At 35.2% G+C, this 20,590-nt stretch overlaps 1 protein-coding gene across 1 annotated transcript; it reads right to left on the bottom strand.

The window, feature by feature from the left end:
* Positions 1 to 3,142: 3,142 nt before the first annotated feature.
* On the bottom strand, positions 3,143 to 20,476 carry RNF212 (ring finger protein 212). The gene is made up of 12 exons (XM_042872247.1): positions 20,365 to 20,476; positions 18,771 to 18,832; positions 15,400 to 15,474; positions 12,136 to 12,192; positions 9,706 to 9,764; positions 8,398 to 8,462; positions 8,233 to 8,299; positions 7,469 to 7,514; positions 6,861 to 6,924; positions 5,420 to 5,489; positions 4,428 to 4,624; positions 3,143 to 3,180 (listed from the first exon to the last, which is right to left on the bottom strand). The coding sequence occupies exons 1-12, from the start codon at positions 20,474 to 20,476 to the stop codon at positions 3,143 to 3,145; spliced, it is 912 nt and encodes a 303-aa protein (XP_042728181.1).
* Positions 20,477 to 20,590: the final 114 nt, after the last annotated feature.

Genomic DNA, 20,590 nt, shown 5'->3' with positions numbered 1-20,590 from the left:
TCATTCCACAGAGCCTTGTTTATCATCACCTGCTGTCATTACCAGCTCTCTGCCCTCCTGCCAATTTGAAATCAGTTGAGTTCAGAGGAGCTGGAGGTGGTTGAAATGTCTTTTTCACTGCACTCCGCACAGCCAAATTCATAAAGACACAGATGTAGTCAGACCATCTCCAAAGTCAGCTTCTGTTTGGCTCAACACTGTGCTGGGCAAGGATGTCAAACATGGCTGTAACATGTGCTTGGTTAAGGTAAAAGCCAAAAAAAGCCTTTAGGAATGTCTACCAGGACTGATCTTCATTTTCCTCTTTTTATTTTGTTTCCTCCAGATTCTTAGCATGCTGATAGATAGCCTTTGATCTTATTATGGAGGCTGATCTGATAGGAAATGTGTTGTATGCCTTTCTTCCAAAGGCTCTGTGCTGGTTAGAAAAACAACAAACAAACAAAACAAAAAAACACTTGCATGGGGTAGAGTGCCAAAATTAAAGGGGATTATTTCAGCAATGTTGACTTTTTGCAGACTTTTTTTTTTTTTTTTTTTTTTTTTGCATACAGGCCTTGGCAGCACTTCTGGATAAGTTTTAGAAGATTTCAAAGTGGACTGGGCATAGAGCAGCCCTCTTCCTGACTTCGTTAGGTTCTATATAGGTCTAGGATAAGTCAGATCAGTGGGCTGTTGTTTTTTTTTTTTTTATGGGCAGAGCTCTGAAGGACCTTTCCCATGTTGTTTTCAGTTATGGAACAGAAATAGTTTTCCTATTCTGCTGGTGGTTAAGAGTAAACAACTTCATAACACTGCTTGTTTGCTGACTCCTAACTCTGAAAAGTATTTAATACTCATACCCTTGTCCCTCCTCACCATCCCATGAAAGTTCCTTCTCTATCTCCTCCAGACAACAGACATCCTAGTCCCTAGTACTACTATCTTCTTGTGAGTCCGGGAACAAACTTTCAGCATCTCTCCATGGGACAAAGCATCAGTGCTGTAAACATAAATGATGGAAATCTGACCAGAGGCCATGGGATTCACCTGCCAAGGGAGCTTTGAGCAGGAAATCACTAACCTTCTCCGTGAAGATTTTCAACCGGCAAAATCTTCTGCAAATTATGCAGTTTCCCTTGTAAAGTTTTGTAGCAGTTGATGGTGCTGGTGCTGCGCTCAATTTAGAATTGACATGAGAAGTGTCGTTCTTAAGAAGGATGTTTCTGTCCTCATAGGAGAGATTGGTAGGAAGAGCTTGACACAACTGCACGTCTGACCATCAGCAGCAGAACATGCACCCTAGGGGCAGATTAAGCTGATCTGCAGAGTGGCAGAACACGAGATTTCAAAACCAAGTAGCAGCAATTTCACATTTTAATTGGCACAATTGTAGAAAATGCTACTTGGCAAGTATCAGATATTATGTCTAACAGACTAAGCTTTTGTCTACTACAGACTTCTTTTGTATTATTAAGCAATAAATACACATGATGTTACCTTATATGGTATAACTATCACCTTGTGAAAAAGATAAGTGATGACTGTGAAACGAAGTTGAAGCTGGCAACGATAATGCAAACAAGAGGCCAGCTTAAGCATCCATGGTGACCTTACTGCATGAATAATATGATTCTGACTAGTAATAAAATCTTTTCTTCATACACTCATAAAACACCCTTGTGGTGAAATATATACACTCCTGTGTTCTCTCCCACAAAACTGCAAAAGAAAAATCAGTGCTATCCTACAAGTTGAAGCCAGAAAGCTTCAGACAGAAAGACTGAAAAGAATTCATGGATCACTCAGTCTCTGTGTTTTTCAAAGCTATACACCATGCTGTCTTCTCTCAGAAGTGTTGAGTAACCACTGTGAGGGTGCATTGACCCTATCCTCAGAAACTAGCACAGTGCCAAAGTACTCTGCTCCATTTCCCAGTATTAGGTCTAACTAATTTCTTCCTTCAGACCACCGTTGTAACTCCACAAGCATGACTAATCTCTGCTTCTATTATTTTTTCTGAAGTTTTTAAAATACTCTATCTGAATTATTGTTTTAACATTCAATCCTCCTCTTTTGTTTCATATTCAGATGCTTTTCTGATATTTTATCTTCAGACTCAAACATCACTTTATTGCACTTCTTTGTATCATCTTTTGCTTTTCTATAAAAATCCCAAATTGTAAAAGCTAATATAAGAACTCCACTTACCCGAATGAGTGGTAGAACTAAAACTGTTTAGAGGTAAGTTAGCACCCTCTGGTGTATCATTAGTGTACTGCAAATTTTCTTTAAGATAAACGAGCGTAATTCATCTCCAAAGCAAGAAAATATCAGTGAAGATGGATACCTGGGAGCTGAATATAGTGACTTTTGTGCTTACTGTTAGATGGAGGAAACTGTTGTGTTTTTGGTTTTCTTTTTAGTATATTCTTATATTTATATATTTTTAATTTGTTTTGGACTTCTTGTTTCATATGAACTGGGATGCCTTGAATGTCACTCAAAGGCATTTCTGCTTGACATGTAGAGATGCTTTTGACTGTGACCCTGGGTGATGACTCCACAGTGAGATAAGATACAATAGAAAATCGAAGAAATTAAAGAAATTATAAATAATACCTTCTTGTGAGACAAACAAATAGAAAGCCATTGAGGGACGCTTATAATGGAAGTTGGCGACTGTATTCTAACTCTACAAAAGGTAATCTCTTGAATAAGAACCCAAATTTGGATTTTGGAATCAAATGTCTATTTGATTTAATGTCTAACGGTAAAATAGTTTTTGGACAGGGGTTCATCTGTACAGACACAACTATTTAAGATCAGTTCTGCTGCAGTTCACTGCATTTACAGGAAGAAGAGCTCATTGAATATAAAAGCATTCTTTTGTCTTAACACTTCATTAACAAAAGCAATTTATTTTTACAATTCTTACAATATATTTTAAACCAAAATTCCTTTAAAAAGCCAGAATCTTTTGTAATCCTGCTTAAAGTTACTATAGATTTTACTGGCAAGTTTTAGATACATTATTCATGCTGAATAATAGTTGTTTTATGCTACTTTGGCATTTTATAGAAATTACAAACACTTTGATATCCAACAACAGTGCACAGCTTTTCAAAATGCTTACTGAACAAAATAAATCACGGATTTTTGCTTATCTTTCTGCTGTTTGTCCTCCAAAACTAGCTGATCCTAGAATAGGAATACAAACAGAAATATTTTAGTAAGTTCTAAAGAAGAATTTATTCATGTAAATCATTTGGGGAAAAAGGAAAGTAAAAATGAATAGAAGTTTAAAATATAAGATACATTTTGATTATGATTTTTACAGTATTTTACGAATCTAAATATGCTCCTTTTTATTTACATAAAATATTTATCTTTCTGTTGAAGAATGTGTCCTATTTCAATTTCAGCTGCAGAAATGAAAGTTCAAAGTAAATATTGTTGTTCTGTCTATGAACTAAATTAGCTTGAAAATTTATAAAACATATAGCTCAAAGAAAATCAGTACTTCAGTTCCACATAGCTGCTTATTTTAATAATGTAGATATCTACTCTGTTTTTTAAATAGAACCTGCAAGGCTTATGCATTATTTCACATGCAGATATTCCAGATTTAAAGCAGTTATGACATATTCAAGTTCATTAAGCACTCATAATTTGAGTATGAGAGAATTTTTTAGAACATGTAAATTAGTTTTCACTTATGTCACCTTCTGACTGTGATTGGGTAGCAAGTAATAATTAGATAAATGAATATTGTATAGTTTAGAATATGGGAAAAACAGCTTGTAGATATGACTACAAGTATCATCTAAGCCTTTCCTCCCAAACTAAATGCATCTTCCTTTTTCTCCTAATGGTCAGATCACTAATACTTCTCACCTTACAAATGCTGTGATTTCCTTTTGTGCTCCCTTTTTTTCTTCACTGAATATAGAGAGACATTCACTGTCACTCACTTTCTACAGCACTTCAGGGTTTTTTTGTACAGAATCTGTTTCCTATTCATTCCTTTCATTATACACAGGTTTTTTTTCCCCATCATTCTCATATGTCAGCTCAAATATTCTGCTCTATTAAGGAACTCCTGCTGATGATTTCAGTCTTGCTATGACTGCTACTGATTCACTGCACTTGTGTCACTAAAGGTTTTCTATTGTCTGCTCTTTACTCAAGACTACATGATTAGATTTGCCAAATTGTTTAGAATTGGTATTTTACTAGAAAGCAATGTGGAAATGATCAAATTTAAACCTCTTAAAATATTATTCTGGGTGAAGCAAGATACTTTGTTGCACTGAAGATTAAGGCTAAATATGGATCATAATTTATTATTTACTCTTTTGCAGTAAATAAGTCATTCACAAGCACATATTGTACCAACTTTCTTTCAGGAAAAAGTGCTAAATGTTGTTATTTTCTTAGATACTTGCCTAAATGTTGTCTTTGTAGAATTCCAGAAATGGTGATTGGAGGTCTTGCTACAGATGACTGTGGTGAAGGTAATGTAAATTGATATAATGGAGGAGTTCTGAAATCAGAAGCAGACCATGATCCCCTCCTACTGTTTTGTGATCCGGATGGTGATATAAGTGAACATCCATTATGTGGTAGTCCTATAGGTGTGGATCTATTAATGAAAATTATTAAAGGATAAAATTTGAGACTGCTGTCACAGAACAAGAGACTTCAAAACCTTTTTAATTCATATTGTTAATATCTCAATAGGAAATACAAAGTATTCTTGTGTTCTACAGATTCCTCATCCGATTTTTAGATAGACATGATTTTTATGTAAGTAAAAAGCAGAAGAAAACAAATGGTCTAATCCAAGAGTCTGAGATAGAAAAGAAATATTCTGTTGCATATATTTAAAATTTATGCTAAGGAGGCACACTGAGCTTGATTGCAGACTACAAGACTATCTTCTTCTGTAACCATTTTATATCTCTTCTGTTGATGCTGATAGTTCTAAAAAATTAAGATATTTTCACTACTTAGATGAAAAACATTAAAAGACCCATGACGCACCCAATGAAGATGTTTGGTTTAATCAGAGAATAATTCTTGCTTACATTTACATTCTTGACTTTCAGAAGATTTATTAAGCAGAGTGCTTATTCCACATTCTTAGTTGAAATTAACTACCCTTTGTATAAAAGCACCATGATTTCAGATGTCCACGGGTACAGGAACTCAGATTATCTCTGCACATTTTTGAAGAAAGTACTTTCAAAATATAATCTTCAAATAATATTAACTTTTGTATAGGTGACAGCTAGTAACCTATGCAAATGTTACACAGTAACATTCCTTAAGATGTAAAATATAGCCTTTCAGTGTACAGATTTGTAAAGGCTAGGCAAGAGATAAATTTCAGTGTCTCACAAGAGACTGTTAACATCATTGAAAGGTTTTTAATTACCTGGTAGATACTGCTGTAGTTTGACTTGATGTTATTCCAGATGACTGAGAACTTCTGTAGGATACACTACCTGTAAGAATTACATTTTTTACAACAGAGCCAAAATGAATTATCCTCTTTAATTAGGAGATCATTTTGGAAAAAATTATTAATAACTTAATTGCATTATTTGGGACAAATTCATGACCAGTTTATTCAAGAATGAGAATCACTGCAAAATTACAATAGAAAATTAAATACCTGGGAATGGCTGATAAAATGAAGTTATTGTGTCAGAAAGAATTAAAATAACCCTAAAAATAAAAATAAAAAAAAAAATAAAAAAAAAATAAAAAAAAAAAAGCATTTGCAGGGATTTAGCTCAAAAAAGACATTTACTGAAGTACACTCTGCATGTAGCTGGAGATGGATTCTCCTAACTGCTGAAGCCAGTTGTAAGATAAATCATATCATAGAATCACAGAATGGCCTGGGTTGAAAAGGACCACAATGATCATTGAGTTCCAGCCCCCCTGCCATGCGCAGGGTCACCAACTACCAGACCAGGCTCCTGTTTATACGCTCCCTTCAATACTGGAAGGCCACAATGAGGTCTCCTCAGAGCCTTCTCTTCTCCAAACTAAACAAGAATTGCAGAGGATGAACTATTGCAGAACTGTGTTGAATGTAATACTGAGAAGGGGAGGGACACAGAAATGGTGGAGACCTGCAGAGCATTAGAAATTCTAGGAAACTCCTCACAAACAAACAATGCCTAAAGAAATCACACTATTTTCAATTGGCTGTCATTTATGTCTTATTTACATAGGAGAGCCACCCAAGATCTTAACAGCCAAGGAAAGAAATCATAGTCATGTAAAATGTCTTCAACTTAAATATAGTGATAGCATGCCTAACAAACGAGAAGAAATCCTTCATCTAAATTCTTCAGATTTAATTCTAGTTACAAAATAAGCTTTAATTTTGTTACAAAATATTTCTCTAACTTCAATTTAGCTTCTTTCCTTCCCTCAAGTGATTTTTAGCATAATATTTTAGACAGTGTCAGTTTCTGGTAACTATATACAAACTAGCATAAACATGAAGGCCAGTGGAAGGCCAACAACATATAATTTAAGTATGTATGTTTTGTTCAACCACATCATTACTGTATTTTCTTTAGGCATGTTGACTCCGGTTGAGAATAAATCAGTAAATGTCACAAAAAAAAAAAAAAAAAAAAAAAAAAAAAAAATTCACAGAACAGAGAAGGTAAGTAGTGGGAAAACTATTCTGTTCACCATTTTTAACCATTTCCCATCTGCTGAATTCGATATGATGAATTGTTTACACCTCAACACAATTCACATTTTGACAGTGAAGTGCTAATGCAACAATTTTAATTTATTAATTCCCTTAAAGTGATACATTTTGTTCAGTTAACAACTTTCTTCTCATTTACCCATGCGTCCATCCTGCGGTGGAGTTATAACTGATAATCTTGCTGGACCAGTCATTGTCTCAGGCTAAAAGAAAAATATAGTATTAATTACAGTGCATAAGTGCATTCATTATTAATGTATTTTAAGCTAGAGTGTTACTGTTTGGAGCACCATAAACCTGAAGATTTCTGGCACTCTCCACTTCCAAGTTTGTTCACGGCACTAAAATACAAAATCTCAGAGCTAAGTTACAGTTTTTAGAGAGACAAAGTTTATAATAATTTAAAAGCTGTCTGGACATTGTTTGGGACAGCTGGTGGCCCTGCTTGAACAGGAATTTGGAGAAGAGGACCTCTAGAGTCCCATTCCAACCTCAGCTATTCTGTGATGTGTGAAGAAAAGAATTTTAGAAAAACAGTGTTGAGGCTCATTTCTTTTTTATTCTGTTTTGAGGAACTTCTGCTTAGCTGAAGTGAGTATGAATTGGTCTGAACTGGAGGCAGGCGGGGGTGCTGAGGAGGACGGAAGTCAGGGGAGTAGTGATCTTTTTTCTACAGTGGTAATGGGGTTGGAGAAACCGAAGAAGATGTATATTTATAAATACACACACACATATACAGAAACTTACTTTCCTCATTGGTGAAGGTACAGGATCAACCTCCATTGACTCCATTCTTACAACAAATGTGAAAAGAAGTATGACATTGAAATTAAAAACAGCACATTCTTTACGATGACTAAAATTATGTAAAGTTTACTAATAACTAGAAATGTAACATGTTATATATAATAAGTATGCTGCACCTGTTCCAAAGCTCACCATCAGCTGATACTGAGGTTGGTTTAGATATCTGCCAAGAAATTCATTTTATATCATACTCACTTATTTGTCACTTGTCAACACTACAAGGGCATTTTGAATTTTTTTTTTTTTTATGAATAAATACAGATATCTTTTAGCTTGAGTGAGCTGTATGTTCAATTTATTTAAAATTAAATAGGCATTGAATGCCTTGCTGAAGTTCATCCTATCTAAATAACTATAGTGCAAACATAGCTGTCTGTACAAGTCATTTATATATTCCCCTACAGATAAATGGAGAAGCTCTCGTTGCTCACCAATTAATCAATCGTCTGTACAGACATCTCCAGAATAAGGTGCATCATGCCATCTAGTGAGTACAAAGGCAATCTATAAAACCAGCTATTATGTACTCTAGGATAGATATCCCCAGTGCCTTTATACCACCACAGTTTGCAGAAACAAACAACAAATAAATCAGAAAAAGATACTCATTTTAAACTCACTCTAAAAGATATTGTTTGGGGTATAAGATATTACAACATTGTCATTCTTTAGATTTCCATTTAAAATTAAGGATTTGCACCTACGTTTCAGAAGAAGGATGACTAGGTTGACGAGAATATGAGGAATACCCATTCAGTCTTCTTGAAGGCACTAAAGTTATTAAAGAATTTAAAAAAATTAATATGAGAATATTGTTATGTCCACTCATATGCATTCCACTGTTAATATCTTAAACCAGTGCTTCTTACTGGAAAGTGGATTTCTGCTTGTACTGGCAAATGGCAGTTGAGTAGCTTGCTGAGGAGGTTTCATACTAAAAGAGAAAAAGAAACATGGATATAAACTGAAGGATGGTTTGGTTACCTCATATTTCTAGCTGGTCAATATCAAAGTACTTTTTATACATTAATAGCTGGTTTTAACATGACACTGCTTACCAGGAAGCAAAATATGCAGCATATCTGAGCAGCTATTAAGTTCGTCTTTTCTACATAATGCCTACATTAGTCACTGCATGCTCAGTAGGGTAAATTTAAGAAAACATTATGATGTCTAATGAAATAAGATTGTATGGAACAACACGGCCATTTCATGGAACAACATGTTAAAATATAACAACTTATGAACTGCAATTGTGTCAAAAATCTTCATTTGCATGTATACATTTACCCAACTTTAAAAAAATCTGAATTTCAAAGGAAATGTTGGCAGCTACGTAAAACTGATACTTCTGCCAATAACTGCACAAAGGAGGAGCGGGTCTGCTGAGCATATGAGGAGATCCCCTAGGTCATGCTGTCTTGATAGTATTCTATGAGAATTCAGAAGAACTCTATAGTTGTTATAAGCAAGGTGCTAGTTACATGAGATGCAGAGAAGTAAAAGAAGGCAGTGGATAAAAGTATACAAACTATGATAATCCACCTAGCTTCCTTTATGGTGTTTTTCTTCAGTTATATTACACCAAGTACCACAAGAAAGCATAAGTCGGTATTATTTGCGTATCAGACTCAAAAGAAAGTCTATACTAAAAATGAAAAAACAATATAAAAGTAAAGTAATAAAGATTAAAGATCAATGGTGTTTTGCTATTAAAGTGCCATCTTCATGAACCGTGCTATCGAGGCTATTTCAGGATCTTCATTCACTGATAATCATAAATGTGACAAGATTCCTTTGATGAAGAGGAATCCATAGGGAGGAGAATATTTTTAATATACACAAAGGACTCTAAAGAAGACCAAGCCTGGCAAAGTATTTTTCCAGAAGTTTTTGAAGACTTCTAGTGTAAGCACTGATCTGAATTTAAAAATAAAACAATTTCTTCCTTATAGGCTTGAATAATGTGGTCGGGGAGGGGAAAAAAAGAAAAGAAAAAAAAAAAGATGATCTGATGACAGAAATCACTTTTCATTTATTTTTGAAAAAAATACTTTCATTCCATTTCTGCAATATGAGAAAAAGGCAACAAAAGCATTTTAAATTGTTTTATCAATTAAATCTACTGTAATCTGATTCCAAAAATCATTCTGCTTCTGCTGCATTAAACCTCTTACCATTGTATCTGATGCAGTTGCTGTCTTGCTTTCCTCAGAGATTCTTCCAGCTTTACTCTCTGTGACATAAAAATTTAAACAAGCTGTCTTTGTATGATGTACAATTTCACTTTTACACTGCCAGCATTCCAAAGCGTTGAAAGGTTGTGCTTTTTGGTTTTAATCTTAGATTATCACTGCCATTCCTGCTATTAGATACAAGGGGGCAAGTCTGTAGCTGATACATTACCCAGACAGTCCTAAAAACATGAACTGCTATTTAGCACCTACAGACTTCATCTTTTCTTAAGAAGCATAATACTGGATAAATGAACACTAAGAAAGTCATCTAAAATAGTTTTCTTCTATTTTTCTTTCTCTTTCCTATATCTGATATACTCACTAAGGTGCTTTCAATAATTTAACAGCAGTTCCAGCTAACCAGGGAGGACTCTGTTGAGCGGAGGTTAACAAATGTGATTCCAACCTACAAGAGGGGCAGGGAGGGGGATCCAGAGAATTACAGACCTGTTAGACCTCAATCCCATGGCAGTTGGTGGAGAGGATCACAGGGCAAATGGAAGTGATCAGAAGCCAGAATGAGTTTGAAAAAAAAGGCAGGTCTGTCTGACTAACCTGATCTCCTTCAATGACAAGACAACCTGCTTACTAGATGAAGGAAAGGATATATGAATTTTGTTTACCTCGTTTCAGTAAAACATTTGACACTGTCTTAGGGTATTTTCCTGGAGAACCTGGCTGCTCATGGCTTGGGGGAATTGATATGAGGGGATTGATTGAGTGTACCTTTTAATTTTGTAGATTCTAACAGATTAGGACAGAAGTTTTGATCTGCTTGAGGGTAGGAAGGCTTTGCAGAAGGAACTGGATAGGCTGCATAGATGGGCTGTGTTCAATTGCAGCCCCATACAGCAGTATAGGCTAGGGGAAGAATGCCTGGAAAAGCTGCCTAGAGGAAAAAGACCTGGGAATGTAGGTTGACATACAGCTGAACGTGAGTCAGCAGTGTGCTAAGGTGGCCAAGCAGAGGTTGCTTCAGAAACACTGAGGCCAGCCTCTTTGTATGGGCCACTGTTGAGAACGCGCCTCAAATATGGAGTTCAGTTTTTGGCCTCTCATTACAAGAAGGATATGTGGTTGCTCAAGCATGGGTTGTCTCCAACCTAGAGTATTCTATGATCCCATGATACAGAGCAGTTAATATAGGATTACCAGAAGAAGACACCAATAACAGTATTTCCAAAACACCAAGTACCATATGTCCATATTTTTATTCCTGATTCAAAATGTATTCAGTTCATGGAAGTATGTTTGTAATAAGTTTATGTGAAGAGTGTTTCTAATTGTGCTAGAGATATGACTAAAAAATCTCCATTAAAGAACATTACCAGCTAGTAGAGTTCAAAGAACATTAAATAAGTTCCCTATTATGTGCATTTTTAGGATTATTCATTACATGATCATACATTACTTTTTATGGAGCATGTTAAAATTTATTCAATAGCTTCAATCTTGCATATGTATTTTATCCTCAATTTCCTGTGTGGCTTTAATTCTCCACTACTTCACACTATTTATATTTTCATTTGAAGACAAATTATAACTTTTCTTGTTAACTTATCATGCTTCTCAGAATATTTTAAAAATACCTTTAAAACATTTCCTCCTTTATCTTTACAAGACCATACTGTTTGGGGGAGGTATTGCATGTTTTTACAGATGTGAAATTTTGCAAAACATTTTAAAGACAAAATGTGGATGTAGGAACAGGTTTTTTAATACTCCTCCTTATTTGTTTTTCCTAATTTAAGCCACGTTTGATTAAGAGAGTGACCAGCACAAATATCAAGAACAGCGTACCTACCACTCTCTAGAACTTATCATTTTAATACCAAAATGCTTTAAAGAAGTTAGACAACTATTCAGTTTTCAGTATTTCTGGGTTCCAGAAGAATACAGGTGTTAGATTTTCAGGAATATAAACACCAAGTGTCCATACCACACATAACACACCTGCACTCTGGGGTCTGAAACTGGCAGAAAAAGCAACAAAGAAACTTTTATCTAGATCATGAGAGCAGTTGGTTGCATGTGGCAAGGATGATGCACTGAAAGAAAGAAGGAGACCACAAACAAGATAGGCAAGCGTGAGAATCCTTTTTGTGAGTACTCAGTTTTTCCCAGAAACCGGAGTCCATGCAGAGGAGGATGGCAGAAAAAAGCACTTGTATGATGTATCTGAGTTTTCCTCTGTCATTTCACACTTAGGGCACATATGGAGTGTTGGTCCTCCAGTAAGGACAGAAAGGAGACAATGCTGAGAAAGGATCCTAAGTATTCTGATAAACAGTGAATACGTTTTGTAAAACATGAACAAAGTAATAAGGCAAACATAATAAACAAAAATAAGAAAATCATAGTTAGATTTACCTTTTCTCTGTGGTATGCTAGCAAATGTTTACGATTTTTTTCTTGAAATTCTGAAATCTAAAAATAAAATTTGACACAATCATATCTAGCTTCTACTAATTACATTTATGTAGCCTCACCAAAGAATGTATATTTTTCTCTATTTTGATAAATACTTAACATATCCTTCATATAACTGCTTAAACATTCTTCCAAAAAAACCATGCCATGTCCAAAATCAGATATGGAAAGTCTTAGAAAGATTAATTTAGCACAGATTGGCAGAGTTGGCAGATTTATTTCACTGAATTTGTATTTTAACACTGTTCAATAATAATGTAAAGAAATTGGAAAGACAATTTACTTGTAGTGTTTCTTATTCATTAGTGCTAAGCAAATACATAAAATTAATGGTAACATAAAAAGTAATGTGTCTTACTGGCAACTATAACTTGCCTTGTAAAACTATCTTGTTAATTAAAAAATAATTGTTAGCCATGCTATCAGGTGATGTGTAAGCACTTCATGTTGTGTCCAGATGAGGATCATAAAGCACGACACGTTAATAATAAAGAGATGCAATCAAAGCAGGACAAGAGCTTGCTGAACAAATTGCAATAGGCAGAAGCTTACTAATAAATCTTTCTTCTGACATATTAAGAGAAAGAAAATCTGACATATTAAGAGAAAGAATATTAAGAGATAGAAAATATACAGGACTAGAGACAGCCAAGAATACTCAGAGAAGATAAACCCATAGTGGAGTAGGTAACTGAAATCGTTACTTTTGATTCACAGTGCAAGATTCTAGGAGGTTCCCACTGGATACTTATCAAGAGATGAGAAGTATCTCCTGAAGAATTGATAAAAGAAATATTCAGAAGGGAATAATCAGAATTCCTCACATACTAAATTTCTAATTAAAATTCTAATTAAGAATTTTTAATTCTTTAAAGCTAATAAGTAGGCAAGTAAAAAAAGTCAGTCAGATTATAGAACCATAGAACCTTTAGAGCTGGAAGGGAACTTTAAAGGCCACCTAGTCCAATTTCTCTGCAACGAACAGGGAGGGATATTCACAGCTAGATCAGATTGCCCAGGGCCTGGTAAGGGCCCTGGTCCTTAAAAGTCTCCAGGGACAGGCATCCACCACATCCCTGGGCAACCCGTTCCAGTGCCTCACCACCTGTATTGTAAAAGACTTTTTCCTTACATCTAACCTAAACATACCTACTTTAAGATTGAAATCATTTCCTCTTGTTCTATCACTACCGACCCTGTTAAAACATCTGTCCCCTTCTTTCCTGTAGCTCCTCTTTAGATACTGAAAGGCCACTATCAGGTCACCTCAAAGCACTCTCCTAATTTTTGGTTAAAAACAATAGGCAGCATCATCATTTCAGGGTCAATGTGTATGATTATACTGTACCCTGAGTCTTCTTACCATCTCAGAAAGGATACAGTAGCTCTGGAAACAATTCAGATAAATTAGAGGTATTAAATAGCAGCAATACAAAGAATGACTGAATAGATTACAAGTCTTCATTGCTGGCAAAGAGATAGCTGAAGATGGGATATGCTAGCAGCCTAAAACTAATGAATAGCACAGAGTACTTGGGAGTTGTTGCTTCTCCTCTTGCACAGGATGCAAGAAATCAAATGATAGCAAGAAATCAGATAGCAAGATAAAACATGCAAAAAAGGAAATACTCATCACATTGCGTACAACTTGCAGACATCCTATTATATGATAGATGCTAAATATTCAGAAAACTACTTGACAATTTCAAGAAGAAAAGCTTTTGAAATCCATGGTACCATCTCTACCTTGAGAAATCTTTGTGCCATAAACTGCTTGACAGTAGGAGCCTGTTCTGAAGACAAATCACTACATAGGAGCCTTGTTCCCATATGCTTTCCTAAGCACAAGCTGTTGTGATTAATTACTAGATTATAAAATGTTTTGCTCTAACACAGAACAAGCTTATTTTACGGCCTGTGATGCCAGTAGAAATTATGACTGATTCTTGATTTTTTTTCCAGATTTTACATGGCCATTTATTTCCTATAGGTTATCTCAAACTACCAAAATAACAACCTTAAACTTTCAAGATCATGTCCCTCATTTCTTTTCTTTGGCACATTACAGAAGTTTGCATTCAGATGTGATTGATAATGCAGACCCCTGGATTTGTTCAGTTTACAGAATAACTACTTGTCTTTCTACATTGTATGTCTGACACGACAGAGGAAGGCTTCTTGTTTACCTTGTGTCACGAAGAGGATTGCTGTGAGAAAGGACCGACTCAACTTCGGAAAGGTTTGTGAAGTACAACAAATCTATAATCACCATTGTCAATTAGGAGATTTCTAAGATGAAGAGAAAAGTTGATTTTCCCTTATTTTTCCCTTTATTATTTTTCTGCTGGATCTGTAAGCTCACTACAAGATCAAACAGGTACTGGCACAAAACAATGAAAGTTGCTGGTCAGTGCAGGGAGGATGCATTACTTACAGTACGACTAGAGTGGCTGAAGTTGCCAATGAAATGTTCCGTGAGAGACAAGAAGAAATCTCAAAGCCAGGCTGAAGATATGGAGAAGGTGAAAAGGCAATGGGAGCTTATATGTATTTGGTTAACCCAAAAAGTTACTTATGTTCATGGAGCAGAAATTAAGCCTGAAGGATGGAGTCCAGTCTGGATTTTATGGAAGGTGGAGAGGAAGTATTTCTTGAAATCTTTTCTTGTTTCTGATTTTAAAACAGGTCAGATCAGAGTATGGGGTTCTTTTCTCATTTTTTTAGTAATCATATTGTTCTTATTTTTATTGTTCTTATTTTTAATAAATCTAGGTTTTGAGACCAGGGAATTTTTAAAGTTGCTTACTTTGTTAAAGAAAAAAAGTAAAAAAAACAAGGCAGCATTCATTTCAGAGCTTTTGCCAGCTTAGGTTTCGACCATGTAACTGTGGATTCCTAAAATTAACGTACATTATCTGGGCCTGGTGAAGATTTCATTTTTCATTTCATGGCACTAAAAGTGATTTTACATTATTGAAATAACCAGAACAAGTGGTCTGCAGAGAGATTTTGAAAACATAAGCAAAGGGCATGATAAGCAATTTATGCTTTCTTAAGAACTCTAAAACTGTGAAATTAAAGAAACAAGGAGAGTAACAGTCAAACAATGTGAGGCATTCATTCATTCACATATTTTTCCTACTTTCAAAAAAAGCAGTAGAAGTTTCTAATTATTTTACACAATTAAAAAGAAGGGTGATTCACCTGTGTTATTTCTTTTGAATATTTCCTGCACAGTGTGTCTATTCCCATGAACAGTGACTGAATTTCAGGACTTGTCTAGCAGGAAAATAAAGTATAGCAAGGTTAGTACTTTCTTCTTGCAAGATCTATTATACAAAACATTTGGTGAAGTGCTCCTTAAAGTGAATAATGTAGAATGTAGATAAATCAAAAATGGACAGATCAGGAGTAGGACAATACAGAAACTGAAAACAAGCTCAGTTTGGTTTACTATCTATATTAAATATCTGGAAGGCTTTGTGCTTTTGTCTAACTGCAGTGCTCACACACTTATTGCAACAAAGACAGTAAAAATTTCCAGAGGACATAAGAAACTACAAACAAAACATATCCCCAAAACAATTACACTGGTTAGAGTGCTAGGCTAAAATATTACAGAGCGGCAGTAATCAGTGATCACAGCTCCTTCACCTGAGAACCTTGCATGATTTCTAACGTAACTGCAAATAGCTTTTCAAAATGAAAAATCTAGTCTAAATAAATAAAGAAAACATCTATTTCTAAACTGGAAACAAAAACCATCCCGACACATTTACTGGTAAGACAAGATATAAGCAGAAAATAGACATTTGTTATGTAAGGAGTCACCTTTCAAAAACCAGTAAAAGAGCACTAAAACCATTGCCAGCAAAATACAAATTAATACTTCAAGTTCTGCAGACTCTCCGAAAGTTTGAAAATTTGAAAAATGAAAGAAAGATGGATTACTTAAATAAATAAGAAATAGGCCATCTATGAATGGATCAACACTTCTTCTGATCTATCAAGAAATTAGATAAGTGCTATCACTTAAATTGGAAATATTACATTGAAATAACAAAAGAAGGAAGCTTTCCTCCATGTGGGAATGCACAAACATACAGAGAGACAATATTTTTATCTACTCCAGAAATAGTGTAACACTGGTCAGATAACCATAAGTAGGTAACAGGTTAATTTCCCAAACCTGCCTTCAGTGTGTATTCTATTTTTTTTTACAATCTGTAGAAGTGAGTCTCATGTGTATGAAAAATCATTACGTGAGAATTTAAATTAATAACCTCAATTTGCTGCAGATTTTTATCTTTTGTTCCCCACGTTCTGATATCTGCTACAGCCATGTCCTGTACTGCAATCCAGCTGAGCAGGGACAGCATGCACAGACTGTTACTCCAACACTGTGCATGTGGCTGCCAAATGCACTTCTACCTACTGATTAAGGTGAACTTGCATTTCTCTCATCAGGGGAACTAAACTGCTTCTCCTTGTTTTCCCCAGCTACCAATTTTCAAAGACGGGAGGAAATAAATAGCATTTGAATATCCTCTGCCCTTTGAATTTGGTTGACATTAGCCAAAGCATTCAAAAAGTTCCACCTGGTGAACAGACAGAATGAGAAAGAAAAAAGCTGACAGAGCAATGGTACAGTCTAAGCCATCTAAGGCATTAGAGTAAATAAAAAACAAGCAAGGCAAAGTATCAGTGAAAATATATTTGAAGTCTTTAAGATGTGTTCATAGGGGATGGCACTAGAAATTTATTTAGAGTCCTGGCAGAGCAACAACTTTGGTTTGAGTCTCTGATCCCGAAAGAAATAAAAATAAACTTTGTTGCTGATTTATAAACTCTTTAAAATGAAGGACTGTAGAAAACATTTTAAATATTATTTGTTGATGGAAGAATAGCAGATGTTAACAAGATATTCTGAAATCATGAACAGTGAGATTTTGTTTTATCAGAAAGCTTAATGATCCTCTTGGAAAGAGCAAGCGAGGACCATAGGAGGAAAGCAGAAAGGTGAATGGCATGCACTGATGCAAAGATAAGAATATTTAATGTGTGGATGTTGATTACAGCAATATACAATTTAGTGAGGACTTTTAACACATTTACAAGACTTCCTACTCACTGAGAATGCCATAGCACAAGCATAGAAAGGTTTCCATGTATATTTCCACCCAGATTCCTAAATTATACAGCCTTAAGACTTCTTTCTATGCATCTTTAATTAACATTCCAATCATTTTATCTGTTCTTAATCAAGGCTAAGTAATCATCACTCATGCCTTTTTTTAAAGAATATGGTAATTTGCCTTTCTGTCCTCCAGAGCAATGGCAGGTTCTAACGAAACACCCATTGCATTTTTTAAATTCCTTCAGTATATTTAAATTAAATTATCAATTTGAAATGCTGCAATTTAACGCAGATCTAACCCAGAATTTAGCTTTGTTTTGAGGAAGAGGCTGGACAAGATGACCTCCAGAGTCCTCTAACAACCTAAATGAGTGAAAAAACCTATGAGTGAAATTGATAATAAAACTTACATCTAAGCAAGCTGATAATGAAGGCTTATTAAAATGCCTCCTTTTGGAGGTTCTCTGCGTTTCTTTTCTGGTTTATTTGATTGTGGTGTTTGTTGTTCTTTCTAATTATATTGGCATTTGACTCTTTTGCTGCAATGATTTACTTTTTGGTGGCATTGTCCTCTTCAGGTTTCAGTATTTATGTATGTATCAGCACAATTTTAAACACAGATAGAGAAATCATGCTTTTCACCAAGGTCACCTCTTCATGGTTAGTCCCAAAATGTCCTCTAGTTCACATGCATTATTGCCTTATAGCTTTATATGACTGCTGTTTTAACTGTATTGAATGCCTTGAGTGCTTTTCTTCTATACTTCTAAGGCATTCTTGTCTCTTAGCCAGGTGTCACTCTAGGAAAATATGAATATTTTCAAAGCCCCCTTATGAAATCAGCTTAGAAGATGGTTCTTGGAGAAACATCTTCTGGTTCCATGGGAGAAATGAGAAAATTAAATATTTCTAATGATTTCTTAAGAGAACTAAAAGCTATTCATTGCCTTGTGAATAACTCTTTTCAATAGTCCATATCATTTAATATTCACAGGGTCATGAGGAAAACAAGCTTAAGAGAAAATAAGGAGAAAAAGACCAATACACTTGAAAACATCAATGGGCCAGCATGCAAATTTTCTTGAGTCCATGACACAAATGAATTCATTACAGTTCACTTTCTCTGATGTACAAATATTTTTCACATTTTGACAGATTACTGATGTTACAAAGTAGCCAGTCACATTTCTTGAAAATGCCTGAGTGATTTACAGTCTAACAGAATCAGAGGACATAAAAAGTCTATGTAGCCTTTTCTTTGAAAATCTGTAAAACTAAAAGCAGAATAGTGCAAAAAAATTCAAGGCTACCAAGCTATCATCAATAAATATTCATGTCACAGTTGGCAAACAGAAGGAAGTATTTTGTAATGCAAATAATTTAGCTGTTAAACAAACCACAGATTAATGCAATATATTAGTACTAAAGTTCCATTTACCTCTTTTGAAAGGAATACTGTACGACAAGGAGTTCTGCAGATCAAACATTCATCTTTTTTGCCTGTAAGTAAAGACACACTTAAAATATACATCAAATGGAATAGATATTGTATATAGTTTTGATAGAATTTGTTGCCTAAACCTGTGTTTCAAGCTTATAGAAGTAATGTGAATGTTATATAAGAAATTCAAATAAACAAGAATAAAGACTTCGAGTCTGCAACCCAGTACACACAATTGTATGTGAATATCATCACGTCTTAATCCTGCAAATAAGTATTCATGTAAATGATTTTATGAATATCATTAGTGTCAGTGAATGCAGGTGACTTTTAGTTCCTTTGATTTAAATAGGACTACTTGCCTGGTTTAATTAAGTGCATGCTTAAGTGCACTAATGAATTAGAGCCAACCAGATATATGACTTCTTAGTTTGAGGCTTAGTCTTACTCTATAGATAAAATATATGAAGCCTTAACTTCAAAGAATTAATAATTTCTCCTTGTTCTTCTTTTCTGTGAAAAAATTAATCACCTTTTAAATCCCTTTCTAAAACTTTATTACTTTTTAAATGTCTCTGATTATTTGTAAATGTATTAGCAACTACCTCTAGTAAATGCATATGACTACAATAAATTTGATGATTTTATTAGATGCTCCCTGTCTAAGAGTCCTAAAGATCAATGTTCTTAAGCATCTTTAAAGAGCATAACATTTCACTATCATTGAGTTCAGAAAAAAAATGGTGTCTCAGAGACATTTTTTGCCAAATTAGAATAACAGAAAGAGAACCCGTGATGCATGTTCTATCAGCCAGCATGTTATATTTATATCCTCTCTCTTCTATAGCAATAATGCAAAGTCTTTTAGGCGAAAGACTTATTTTTAATTATGAAACAAAGATGTACCACTTTTTTCTGCTACACTTAATAAAAGTAAGTCATCTCATATGACCAAGAGGGGAAAAAACATTAATTTTTTTCTTTTGAAAAGGAGCTTTTCTATTCCCCTACATCCTTCCCAGATATCCTCATGGGAGAACACCACAGGATTCCCAGAATATGTCTCAGAAACTGAGTGTAGCACATAAGAGCTTCAAAACATCACCTACAATCCCCCTAACCCTCCTGAAATTTTTGTAGCATTTCACTGACAATACTGAGGTTTAAAATATCCTCAGACTAGTAGCAAAATCTATCTTGGAATTACAAATCCTTTATTTTACAAACTGCTCTCTCACTAATGAAGAAGCACGCCCTTTCCAAAATGAGATTGAGAAGATTCTTATCTTATTTTGTTTTTATAGTGCAGGCATGGCTCATAAGCATCTGGGCTCAATTTTTATTTAGGTGCTTAAGGCTTGTTCTCAAAGTCAAATACCTCCAGCCAGATTCACCTGGAGGCCTTCACAGGTTGATTTTGCAAATTAATCAGTGGCAGCAATTGAAAAGGTTTATCAATAACAGGAGGCCAACAATAGAAAAGGCCTTTCTTTTTTCCACAGTGAGTGGGAAATGCCTTTGGGGAAGGTAAAGATGTGCCTGCCAGCAGTGCCTGGCTGGAGCAGAAAGCCTGGCCTGTGGCAGCCATTACCTTTTTGGAGGCAGAGCTCACAGATGACATGGCCACAGCTGGTGAAGATGAACCGTGGTGAGGCCTTGCGGGGCTCACAGAAGCAGGAGTTGCAAAATACTCGGATGGCCATGGGGTGGAAAGGCAGGAGAGGCTGCAGGGAGCCTGAGGGTGAGGTGGACACCCACCCTGCGAGGCCTACAGGCCTGCCTCTGTCGCGTCCATCTGTCCCGAGCTGAGAGCTGGC

This window comes from Lagopus leucura, unplaced genomic scaffold (genome assembly GCF_019238085.1).
Source record: "Lagopus leucura isolate 7727_CA_CO unplaced genomic scaffold, USGS_WTPT01 Super-Scaffold_100004, whole genome shotgun sequence".
Taxonomy (NCBI): Eukaryota; Metazoa; Chordata; class Aves; order Galliformes; family Phasianidae; genus Lagopus; species Lagopus leucura.
This window is presented reverse-complemented; position numbering and strand designations above follow the sequence as displayed.